Source organism: Lissotriton vulgaris, chromosome 8 (assembly GCF_964263255.1).
Source record: "Lissotriton vulgaris chromosome 8, aLisVul1.2, whole genome shotgun sequence".
In the NCBI taxonomy this organism is placed as follows: Eukaryota; Metazoa; Chordata; class Amphibia; order Caudata; family Salamandridae; genus Lissotriton; species Lissotriton vulgaris.
In genome coordinates, this window is record NC_141696.1 from 578486121 (window position 1) to 578499473 (window position 13353).

General features: G+C 42.0%; 1 protein-coding gene across 1 annotated transcript in view; it reads right to left on the reverse strand.

Annotated features, from left to right (window-relative positions):
- Positions 1-926: 926 nt before the first annotated feature.
- Positions 927-13353, reverse strand: part of NSUN3 (NOP2/Sun RNA methyltransferase 3) — a 210696-nt gene continuing 198269 nt past the window's right edge. Inside the window, exons 6-7 of the mRNA XM_086934421.1 lie at positions 2385-2705; positions 927-2327 (exon numbers count right to left, since the gene is read on the reverse strand). Coding sequence (XP_086790547.1) covers positions 2438-2705 — 268 coding nt within the window. The 3' untranslated portion in view covers positions 927-2327; positions 2385-2437. The remainder of the gene's footprint in view (positions 2328-2384; positions 2706-13353) is intronic.

The following is a 13353-nucleotide window of genomic DNA, read 5'->3' on the forward strand; positions in this document are numbered from 1 at the left end:
TGGAGTGGAACAAGCAAACAGTTGAAACTAGAAGGGTATCCCCATCTTTCTCTCTCCTCTGTTTAAAGTGCGGGTCGGAACATCATAACATTGGAGGGGAAGAGGGGATTTCCCCATCTAGAATGCCCATTATTGGTATATGAGGAATACAAAAAAAAAAGAACACAATAAACAAAAACAGACACCAATGAAGTAATATTTCTAGACATGTGAAGTACAAGGTATGTGTGTCACCGCTTCTTGATACACTGAAATTGCAAAAGTGTATGTATGTACAATGGTATGAAGGCAGAATGACACACATATCACCAGGTGTGTGTATCCAACTGTTTGAAGTGAAGAAGTACGTGCCACCAAACACATAAACCAAAACCAGACTCAAATAAGGCAAATTTACCAAATATGTAAAGAACTAAATGTGATTATCACCTCTCCTAGACACAGTAAGATACAGAGGTCGCAAAGGTCCGTGTGTCACCACTCCTTGATATACAAGAAACACAAAACGATGTAGCTAGTTTATCCCAAACAGAGATGGCAGCTAAAAAGGCGGGAAGGAATGTCCAAGGTCTACAAGGGCAAAGTTGAAGCCTTCTGATAGCTGCTGAAAAACAATGCGATGCGAGCAACGCTTCCAGCATCTGTAGTTATTGCAAACGGTCTTAAAGTCGGTGCCAAGACACTGGCATGTACGCAGAGACATACTGACTTGTGCCACCTGACGTGCATCTGAATGTTATCTGGGAAACAGTGGCGCGCACACTACAAACATGCAGCCTGAGTGAGAAAAAATACCTGAGCAGACAGCGTTCATGTGATAAACGTGCTTGATCTAGACATTAACTGTTTGGTGCACACTATTCAAGCCCTGGAAAGGTGATGGCTCCATCCAGTGTCGCCAATGAAAAAATGTCAAAATGCAGGTAAGGTATACTCCAGGTTAGGTTTAATGAGAACCAAAGTATATGACAGGCAGTACTGGCAGGAATAAAGCAACTGCTTCCATTCAAGAAAACGTCCATCCACTTCTACATTCCAATTCCACTGCACGCACAGAAATGTCCATAAAGAAAACCCAACAAGTCAGCTACAGGCAGGTAATAGATGGTGGGTGGCAGCTTGGACATAGGCCAACTGGGCGACTGGGAATTCTCCCTGACAATGGTCCAGGCTACATATTTTAAGGTTAGAAAGGTTAGTTGCTTACTCTCAATAGTACTTTCAAACGGTTATCACATATACTTTTAAAATGTCTTTTACTAATATAGAAGTCTATTGTCATGATTCTGTAGCCCACATATTTTAGATCCCAACTCCACACACTTCATGACTTCTTGTGCAAGATGTATGATTCATAAAAACAAAACAAAAAATTAAACAATGAATTTCTAGTGCTATTCCATTGTTCCAGAACTTATCATTCATTCCTTTAATGTTACTGTTATTTAAAGTGACCTTGGCATAAGACCTAAAGATATATATTTTTTAATTAGCATTCGATATAGAGGACATTTACGCATGTACATATATAGCATATCTCCAGTGTGCCTGCTCGGTGCGGGCAGCAACCTCATGGTACATATCAATTCACCCAAAGGTTTGTGCATAGGTGCTACAATACAACTTACATGTTAACAGCGATAATCTCAACCTTAAATCATCAGGCAGTTCTCCGTAAGCACATATCCAGTGAACAGTGCTGTATTTCAGGCGTAGCGCGTTAAATCATGGTTCTATGGCCTATTTTTGATACAAACAAAATAATACAGAGTCTTTGGCAGTAGCGGAAAAATACAGTGCCATCTCTTTTTTAAAAATGTTATAAAACATTTAGACAGGCTCGTATATATGCTAGCAGCACCCCCCAAAGGAGTGACTCCACTAGTTCTGGGCAGAGGGGGACAATGCTGCGAGGGTCTACATTAAATAATCAGTGCCAAGCAACAGAGAGCCAACTCAGCCAATATGAGCTGGCAAGGGATCCACAGCTACCTCAGTTGTGCCCCACCGAGGACCTGCCCATGGGAATGAGAATGGGGTACAAGGCTCTGCTCCAAAGTTTCCCACCCCCACTCTGCCAATCCGCTGCTCATCTATTAACCATGCTCACAGATAGTTGACAGCGGGGGAGTTTCCTGCTGCAGCCCCCGCTGTGAGGGGGGGGGGGTCACCATCTGGGTCATGCCTGATGTGTTCCCATTTGGTTGATCCGTCGCCTGACCCACAGATAAATATTACATAAATATGTACAATAAAATGAAATGAGGAATAAATAGATGTATTAAAAATGAATGGTCTTCCTTCGTACATCAATCATGGAGATTGCTCTATTTTCACACAGCTTAATTCAGACACTCTGCTCATCACCACCCCCTTTTCTGAACTATTTTCACACAGGTCTAACACAGGTCAACAAAAAACATAACCGGTAAAAATATTACGAGTATAACTTTTTCTTTATTTTTGCTACATACATTGGCCCCCATGGCTTATCTCTAGTGGGAACCACCAAGAGTCCATGCTGCATACCTGCAGCAAAAGAAAACTCGTGTGAAACTGCACCGGCAATTTCACTTAGATCAACAGGTAAAATGTTGCTGAAGGTGCTCAGAAGTTCTGCAATAACATCACAGTTTTCAGCCCTTGAAAGAGTGCACGTCGAATAGACCAGTGACCCTCCTGGTCGCAACGCCTCAATAGCTGAGCTGTAAAAAATAACAGACAAATAAATGATTAGATCTATTTAAACAAATACCAAGGTGGAAGACAATGTTACCAAATGCTAGACAGTGATGGTTTAAAGTTGAACGCGTACAATGAAAGCAAGGAAATGAATGACAAAAACTGAGACGTGAGTACACTTACTTACTTACGTAAGTTAAAATGTTAACGAGGCAACACTAGAAAAAAACTCAAATGATTTTCAGGTTACAATAAAAGAGGTCCTTAGAAGGCGGTGGTAACTTTAGTACATTAAATTAAAATGTAGACAGCAATGTAAAGAAAACTACTAGAAATTACCAGACTGACATACATTTTGGGCAGAACCAAATGCAAAAGTAATCTGATACTAATCCAGAACATCTGCATAGAATTAAAAAACTAAAATCGGAGTTCTAGACTGTAAGGTCGAGAAGCTATGCATCCACAGGACTTGCAACTCAAAATGGAAAATGCAAACCACAATGAAATTCACAATATTTTCTGATTCTGTACCCTTTCCAATATAAGGGAATTACAAGTTAGTCAAAAATTATGAAATTGCCGCACACTAAGACTATTTTTATTTTATTGGAATTATTGTCTTTTTTGAGGCTATCAGCCCTCTTGGACTATCCAGTGATTCTAATGTTTCGATCCAATGTTTCAATCTATTGTAGGCTGATTTATAGGGATGACAAACTAGATGACTAACTAGATTGATTGGTAGATGTGTTCACATGACCAATACCTACCATGAGTGGTTATTGTCATAAATCTGAAAGTGACCTTCAATAGGTAATATTTGTAGAAGGAGCATACATGGGGTGGGGGTGATGGGATTAATAGCTGTTGTTTATATAGTTTGGTCTATTTAAAAATCATATTAAAGCGAGGTAAAAGGGAAGCCATATGACATGTGGTAGACTGGTTTGATAGACACAACACATAAATGGAATGTCATTTTGCAGTTAGCTATTGTTTAATATGTGAAAAACAATAAGGATTGATCACAAAAAAAAGACTTGTAGGAGGAGTGAATTGAGACTGAAAATAGATGCGGAGACCAAAAAAGAAACCACACATTTTCCAAAATTATTTCATGGTGTATGTTAAGCGTTCATGTCTATTGGCCGACACCATGGCAAGGCTACAGCAATATGGGAGTTTTGGTAAAATATACATTTTTGATACATAATGTTACAATTATGTTTGTATATAATGCATATACATCCAATTAATGTTTTATAAAGTGAAACCACTGTTACCATGCGAATGCAGTTTTATTCACAAAAAACGTGTTACCTTAAAATGGAAACGCCCTGTTTATTTGTCTGTACGCTTCTTGCGAACAAAACAATGGGTACACTTCAAAAGTATTTTTTAGATTGATAGAGCAAGATGGGGTCTGGAATCTTTTTTACGGGAAGCAAATAATGCCTCTTTGCAAAGGAAATAAGTATACAGAGTGCTCGAAAATATTTATGACACCAGGTAGGAAATGAAATAATAAGAGGACTTCTGGACCTGATCCATGATTGGGATGGCCTCTCAGAAAAACAAAAATTATAATAATTATTAAAGAAAAATCATTGTTGAGGCAAGATGGTGGCCGCGGCGGCGTGAGTGGCTTACTAAACGCTCCTCCGTCAGTAACCCTCCAGTGAATCGCCTCCCCTTCCACTTACCTGCGGTAATGCTCATTTTAATGGGGCGATGCTGTGGCAGTATTTTCCTGGGTTTCTAGTGAGTGCGACAGGAGTAAATTTAGTGTCCCGCCCTTAGCCTCTGGTGGTATTCGGCTTCCTGGCGGCTCTGGCGTACGAAAGCAGACGAGGCAATAAGAAGGCCGTCCAAGAGCACAATGGCTCAGAAAACAGGCAGTAAAGGTGCGAAGACCCGGGGGCAGCCGCAGCGACGATGGAAGCTGCGCCTGCCATCCTGGTAACTGGGACAGTTGTCTCCCCCGCAGCGAAAGGAAATCAGCCTGCTGGCCAGAGCGAGGACCTTGGTGCAGGCTCCGGTATGGGCAAAGAATGTGGCGGCTCTTCACCCGGCGCGGTGCAAAAGGGCGGCGTGCAGAAGTCACGCACAGTACCAGCAATCTTTCGAAAACAAGTCGGTAAAGGAAAGGCTTAGGCTGATACCGAAGCAAGTAACATGGCTGGTACTGAAGTAAGTAAACTATCCAGGGCGGACATAATGGCAGCAAGCTGCAACAAAGTATCTGTAACTGCAACAGTATCAGGTGAGAAAGACTTTGTGCTCACACTGTCTGAAAATGAAAATTAATCGCTGTCTACAAACGCAGTTGTGCCTGGCAATTTAGTATCTAACCTTAGAGAAGAGGAAGGGAGGGTGGCTGGCTGTTGGGTCGGAGACATTGGAGACAGCTGAACTTTCTAAAACGAGTAATGCCTTGGCCGTGGAAAAAGTGGATAAAACAACTGTGGAGAGTGGTCAAAACCCAGTTAATCAGCAGCCTGGTAGTAGTAACTATCAAGAGGAGGAGACAATTAAAGATATTGATTCTGAGGATTCAGGACAGAAGTTTTATTCAATGTCCGATCCTTCCAACTCATCTGAGAAAGAAAGTGAGGGTGGGGACTGGGCTGATGATAAAAGTGAAGCCAACAGTTTCCAACAGGATGACGAGGAGCTGAGCTCTGAAGTATCCATTAATCAGGGGACAGTACGAAAAACACATGAAATACGAGATGCTACGAGCTCACTGGTAAAGGAGAAAACTGCCCCTGCAGGTTCTTTAGTATGGAATTACTCGTTTTCCCCTCAAGCAGAGAAGAACGGGTGTTGGCTAACCATTCTGGTGTGTTGCCTGAATTAGCGGTAGGAGGGGAAGACTAAATCACTCTCGGTACAATATTCCAAGTAATTATGGGGCATAGAGAGGAGACCAAGGCGGAGAGCTTGCGGACCCAGGGAGCGGGACGTAAACAGCAAAATACGGTGCGCCGAGTTGCAAAGACATGCACAGAAATATCTGTAAGAATTGGAGAAGCTGAGGAACGGATCTCAGCTATGGAAGATCAAATGTTACAGCAGAAGGCTACGATAGCATCTTTGTAAGACTTAAGAGATGATACTAACTGGAAACTAATTGACCTGGAAAACCGCTCCAGAAGGAATAACTTTCGTATTTTGGGTATTCCAGAGGGGCGGGAGGGGAAGGATGTCAGGCAGTATGTTACTGAGCTCTTTTCAGAAGCTTTTCCTGAACTCAAGCAGTGGAATTTGGAATTGGAACTTCAGAGGGCACATAGATTCCCTTTTATACAAAGGAGGAGGGCGGGGGGCATAATGAAAAACCCAGGGCAATACTTATATGCCTGAATAATTTTCTGTTGCGCAAAGTATTGTATGATCTGGCAAGGCCTGACAGGAAAAGAAGTGGGAAGGGGTGTGAGCTTTTCGTCCGCCCAGATATTTGTCAGGCCACTGTACAAAAGAAATGGGGGCTACGCCAGTTAATCCCATCTTTTCAGGCTAAGGGGGTACAGGCATTTTTGTTCAATTCCGCCAAGTTAAAAGTTATACATAAGGAAATGACCCAATTCTTTGTTTCAGAAGTTTTGGCAAAAGATTTTTTTAATACTATATAACGGCATGGTGAGATATGTAAAAAAAAAAAATTATCTTATTAACCTGTTGGGGAGAGTTCTTTGCTTAAAGATGTGGGGTTAGGGGTGATTATGCTGGCTTTGAGTTTTTCTTCTTGGGCTAGACCCTTTTCTTATCTTTCTTTGGTGGTGGGGGGGGGTGGGAGGCGGTCCGGGAGAGGTTCGGGGGTGCGGAATCAATCCACTAACCCCATCCCAGAGGACTCAGTCCTTGTGCCTTATTTGGGGGGAGAGGGCAGGGGGTGGTGTTGTGGGGTGGGTAGGGGGGCGTGTGATGGGTGTGGGGTGGTGGGGAAAGGCATATAGAGTACTTGATGTTTTCTTTGTATAATGGTTATGGCATTTATGTTCTTTTGACAGATAATGTTATTTTTAGGGATGTGGAAAGGTAGTTTAGGTGACTGGCAGGGTAGACAATACTTGATTGTCCTAAATGCTTTTTATTTGATTAAAGAACATGGGAAAATTATCTATATGTTCATGGAATATTTGTGGAGACTTTAATCTTCACCTGGAGGGTTATTATATCACGAGTGATTGCCCATATATGGGAAAAAAAGTTAAAGTTTTCAAAGCTACACAAGGATTAGTTAGAGAGTTTGGTTTAGTGGATGTATGGTTCGCTCATAAAAGAAAGGATCCAGGAAATACTTTCTATTCAGCTCCCTATAGGAAGCATGTGTGGTTAGATTATTTTTTTATTCCCTCTGAAAAGGTTAAAAATGCTAAAATAGAGATCATACCAGGGATAATCTCAGACCATAATCAGGTGGTATTAGAGCTTGATTTGAGAGCTCAGCCTCAACCAAAAGGTGTGGACTTTTGAACGTAAACTCCTATTAGATTCTGAATATTGTAGACACATGTGTGGTTGGATTACAGAATTTTTTAGAATGAATTGGGGAACGGCTTCAGACCCTATTGTTTGGGATACATTTAAGGCTGAGGTGCGGGGGGGAAACACTAAGCTATTCGACAGCTAAACAGCGAAATGTACTGTCTGAGATTAAGGCTGGAATGAAGCAGTTAAGATTTCTGAAATCAAGCTTATGGGAGGGGTAATTCATCAGCAAAACTTGGATAAAACTTTAAAAGCCATTGCAATTTTGAAAATGAAAATCCATCAGCATTTTGCAATGAAGGTAGAACAAAGCTCGCCACCTATAGGGCTCAGATCTATGAAGTTGGGGAAGATTCTGGCAGGATTTTAGCTAAGAGATTGCAGCAGAAAGAAGTATCTAATACAATTTATAGGATACGGGATCATTGTAATAAAATACAGGAATCTCCGCCCGAAGTTCTGAATGTTTTTTGTAAATTCTATACTAACTTATATACAGAGGAGGAAATTGATACTATAGAATGGGAATTGATTGAGTTTAGTTCCGATATTGAAACTAATAAAGTTTCACAAGAGCAAAATGAGAAATTATCACAAGACATAACTTGGGAAGAAGTAGAGGGAGCAATATTATCATTGGCTATGGGGGAAGTAGTCGGCCCGGACGGTATCCCGCTTGAATTTTATAGAACATTTAATCAGGTTCTAAGACAAGAACTTATTACATTATTTTGTGCTGCTCAATGTGGTGTAGCACCAGACTCTTGGAGAAAAAACACTATTATTGTTTTCTTAAAAAAGGGCAAACCTGAGCTGTGTCTATCTTCGTATAGACCGATCTCACTGATCAACTCGGATAGTAAGATTTTTTCTAAAATTATTGCTTTACGGCTCGGGGCAGTTATTACTCCTCTTGTATCAGTTGTTGAGCATGGGTTTATCCCTAGGAGGGATACGGCTGATCATGTGAGACAGGTGATAGCTCTTTTAGTCTGGGCTCAGGCATCCGATTCTAAGCTGGGGGGGATCCTGTTGGAAGCCGAGAAGGAATTCAACAGGGTCTCCTACCAATATATGTGGGAGGTTTTGCGCGGGTAGGGTTTTTGTTCACAGTTTATACAGGTAGTTAAGACTTTGTATAGATGTCCGGTGGCGACTATCCGTATATCTGGTCTGTAGTCCGAATCTTTTAACATCAGTAGGGGCACAAGGCAGGGATGCCCGTGCTCTCCTCTTTTATTTGCTTTGTATATTGATTTATTCTTGAGTAAGTTAAATCAACATATAGGTATCAAATCAGTCAGTCTTTGTAATATAGAGTACAGATCATTAGCCTACGCTGACGACATAGTGGTAGTACCTACAGACATTGCAACAGCTCTCCCTGTGATAAAATCACTAGCGGGGCAGTTCGGTGTTTTTTCAGGCTATAAATTGAACATAGGAAAAACCCAGGTATTATACTCCGGTAAAAATCCTCCTGCGATTGTGATAATTTCTGAGGCGACATATCTGGGAATAAAAATCACATCTATGGTGGATAAGATTCCTGATTTAAATATCCTACCAGTGATTGCGAAGGCAAGTGTAACCCTGGAACGATTAGATCATCTTCCTTTGTCCCTTCACAGCAGAAGTTACGTATTAAAAATGCTGATTCTCCCGAAGTTTTTATATATGTTCAGAACAATTCCTTTAGAATTCTCTGCATCTTGTTTTTCAAAATTAGAGAGGGTATGTTCTAGATTTTTGTTGGGATATAGATGATCAAGAAGGGCATTTAAGAAAATTGTCCTTCCAAGACATCGGGGGGGGGGGCATTCCACATTTTATTATGTACTATTGAGCAGCCATGATGCAAGTTAAGGGGGCCATTAGTAGTGGGGGGTAAAGCTCACATCCCTGTATGTTGTAGACCTGCAATTTACGAATTTGGGCTGGGAAATGACTGCCTATTAAAGATCATTGAACCCAGCTACTATAAAAAAAAAGTTTAAAGTACTTAAGGCGGTATATAAGTTTTGGAATCAAATTAAATGGAAATATCGAATTCTTAATTTAAATGCTTACTCTCCTTTTTCGACTTGGTTGTTTTTAGATGGGGCTTTATTTATTTATTTATTTGAAAGGTTTTGTATAGTGCTGGCTAGACTCGGAGGTATCAGAGAACTTTACATGAGTATTTTACATCGTTACAAAGGTTACACAGTTGTTTGAGCATAGCTATATAGTTACATGTTAGGTCGAGACAACCAATAAGGAAATATGCGTAAGGGAAAAAGCAGGCAAGGGGAGAGATTCAAGGGAGAGCGGGTAGGAGCAGGAAATTAGACAGCGAATGAAGGAGGGAAAGAGTTGGTGGTGGGTGAGAGACATAGCATGAATGTAGAAGGGAAGGGTGACGGGGGCACATACCGGTAGACAAGTAATAGTTACGTCCAAAGTCCAGTAAGCTGTGATCCCAGGGGAAGTGGTATCATTCCCCCAAATCCTTTGTGAGAGGCTCCCTTAACGCAGTGAACTCTCTCAGAGGGGTCTCTGAGACTCCAAGGCCTACATACTGGATCCTATCCCAATAAGGGGAGAGGGAGTGCTTTGGCAAGGGGCGCCATACCAGTACAAAAGGGGGTGGTGATGGGCGGAGCATCTGAATCAATCAAACACTCACACCCAGTCAAAAGATCTGGGTTTAATCCATCACCGTTCTTTAGCCCACTCTGCCACCCCAGTTCAGACATGGCTATATGCAAAAATCAGTCTGACCCTGTGCCTCATGGGAACAGTCCAGCCCGAACTGCCAAGCCCGGCTTGCTTGAATCCAGTGGCAAAGTGAGCAAGGGACTCCCGGGCTGAAGACGGCTGAAATGCCAGAGCCGGTCCTCGGAAGCTTGTTTCCAGTCCAGGGAAGACATGGCTTGGCAGTTTGGGCTGGACTGTTCCCATGAGGCACAGGGTCAGAATGATTTGCATATAGCCATGTCTGAACTGGGGTGGCAGAGTGGGCTAAAGAACGGTGATGGATTAAACCCAGATCTTTTGACTGGGTGTGAGTGTTTGATTGATTCAGATGCTCCGCCCATCACCACCCCCTTTTGTACCGCTTTTGGCCGCCATAAGTGTGGCAGGGTATGCTCAGACGTGAGTCCCTTGCTCACTTTGCCACTGGATTCAAGCAAGCCGGGCTGAAGACGGCTGGAATGCCAGAAACCGGTCCTCGGAAGCTTGTTTCCGGTCCAGGGAAGACAGCTTGGCAGTTCGGGCTGGACTGTTCCCATGAGGCACAGGGTCAGACTGATTTGTATATAGCCATGTCTGAAATGGGGTGGCAGAGTGGGCTAAAGAAAGTGATGGATTAAACCCAGATCTTTTGACTGGGTGTGAGTGTTTGATTGATTCAAATTATCCATCCATCACCACACCCTTTTATACCGCTTTTGGCCGCCATAAGTGTGGCAGGGTATGCTCAGACGTGAGTCCTTTGCTCACTTTGCCACTGGATTCAAGCAAGCCGGGCTGAAGACGGCTGGAATGCCAGAAACCGGTCCTCGGAAGCTTGTTTCCGGTCCAGGGAAGACATGGCTTGGCAGTTCGGGCTGGACTGTTCCCATGAGGCACAGGGTCAGACTGATTTGCATATAGCCATGTCTGAACTGGGGTGGCAGAGTGGGCTAAAGAACGGTGATGGATTAAACCCAGATCTTTTGACTGGGTGTGAGTGTTTGATTGATTGATTCAGATGCTCCATCCATCACCACCCCCTTTTGTACCGCAAGGGGCGCCATACCATACCTCAACTCTGAATGGCTCCTTTTGCACAGTCGACTCTCTCAGAGGAATCACTGAGACTTCAGAGTATAAATATTGGATATGGAGATGGAGATGGAGATGGAGTGTTTAGTTAAAGGGCACAAGGGACAGGGGGGCTAGGAGAGATTATGGGGAGAGGGGATAGGAGCAGAGGAAGTAGACAAAGAATGAAAGAGGGAAAGCAGTAGGGCAGGGTGATAGGGAGCATGAAAGGGGGGTGAAGGGGGCACAAGCTGGTAAACAGGTAGATCTCAGCAACAATGATGCGCAAATTCGTGGGAGGGAGGGGAGGTAGGAGCCATAGCAGGGAGACGAGGAAGAACTGTGCCCAATGTCCGGCTGGGTAGGTGACGGTCAAGGGGAAACCAAGGCCAATCTCCTCTATAGCTGTCTAGCAGCTCCACCGGGAATCAGCCATGTTGCTTCAGTCTCTGAGTTCAGGAAAAACAGTTTTGAACAGATACATGGGCTACAGTTGCATGGTGCAGAAGCGGAAGATCTGGTCCCCACTAGAGGACAGAGGTAAAAGAATGGGGGTGGAATATAAAACAATCTAGAGCAGGAGCAGGAGGCTGCCATTTAGGCTTCATAGGAAACGAAAGCTGAGGAATTTGTGTAGGGGACTTGTTTGATCAAGGCTCTCTGCTAGCATTTGCAGATCTACATGTTAAGTATGGACTAGATAAGAGAGATGATTTTTTTAAATATCTGCAAATCTGCAGTTTTTTGCAAAACTGGGTCCAGACACAACACAACAATTTGGAAAAATCTCTTTAATTGAAAAAATGATGAAGAAAACACCAATAGGGCGATATTACCAGCAGCTAGTGGAAGTTTTTCCGGATGATTTGGAAGAGCGTAAAACAAAATGGAAAATAAATTGGGTGTTGAGGAGATTAATATTAGTAAATCATTTGCACTTGCTAACAGTGTGTTAATTACAGGGAGATTACTCAGTCAGCATTATATAGCCCTTTACGATCTATACTATTCTCCTAGTAAGGTGTCTCGTTGGTGAGTGACTGTGGGGGATAAATGTAATCGTTGTGGATTATTCGCCAAGGATTCATCCCATATGTTTTTCTCATGTCCTAGATTGGGGAAGTTTTTTCAAGAAATTGAGAGATTTTTAAATATTATATTTGGTACTCCTATGACTAATACGGGAGATTTCGTGATTATTGGTGTGGGCACTGATAGGTCGGTCAACGTAAGATCGGCAGCCTCAACAGCCCTTTTGTTTATTATTATAATGGCGGTGGTACGGGCGTGTATCACAAATGAGTGGATTAGTTCTGAACCTCATACTTTTATGAATTGGAGATCAAGATTTTTAGCTATGTATAATTTTTAATCATCGATGTATAAAACTAAAAGGAGAAGGAAGAGAATGAAGGGTGCTAAAATTTGGTCTCCAATAGTGGATTGGGTATAGTAACTGGTTTGTTAATAGGATTTTGTGTGCAATATCGTATGCCGGTGGGAGGGCATATAGTTCGGGGAGTGTCTAAATATGTGATAAAGAACCCATTATTTTTGGAAGGTTGGGAATCTGTTATTTAATCGAATGGTCTCTTCTTTTTTTTATGCACTGTAGAAGCTGTACCCTGCTCCCACCTTGGGTTTCTTTTTTTTAAAGCAGCAATGTTCTAAGCTTTAAATCCAATGTTTTAATTATGATTTCTCTTTTTCTCTCTATTGCTGCCATGAAATAATTGTATCATTGTGTATGAACTATGTGATAACCATATACTGTATTTATTTGATATGCCTTGGTAAAAAAAAGGGACGAAAAATCAATAAAAAATATATTTATTTAAAAAAAATCAAAAAAATCATTGTCATGGTGACCCGACATGACCACACCATGACAATGGTTTTTCAATAATAAAATGTATATCATTTGTTTTTCTGAGAGGCCATCCCAATCATGGATCAGCTCCAGAAATTGACTCCCAAAAAGCGAAGGGTTTGAATTGTATGTCTAGATACAATTCAAACCCTCCAGTTTTTGGGAGTCTTTTTGTCTTGAAAAATAATTATTCCAAAATAAGATGTATTGATGTGAGGGGCTCAAACTAACTACAGCTTCAAGCACTTTGATCACAATAACAAGCCTTGAAGAAAGCTAAACGTCTTCTGTTCTGCCCCTCTTTGAAATAAGCCGTGCTCTAGATCGTGCAAAAACAATAATCCATTTCCAAGGTGAGGTTGGAGATGTGGCATAATCTTCAAACATATTCGCACTTGGGACTCAAAGGTTCCAGACCCACAGAAACACATGTGTAGCAAAACTTCCCTGTGAACATATGCCTGAATTGAGATGTTCTGGAAGTAGGTATTTTGCCCATTTAAAGATTGTAGGGT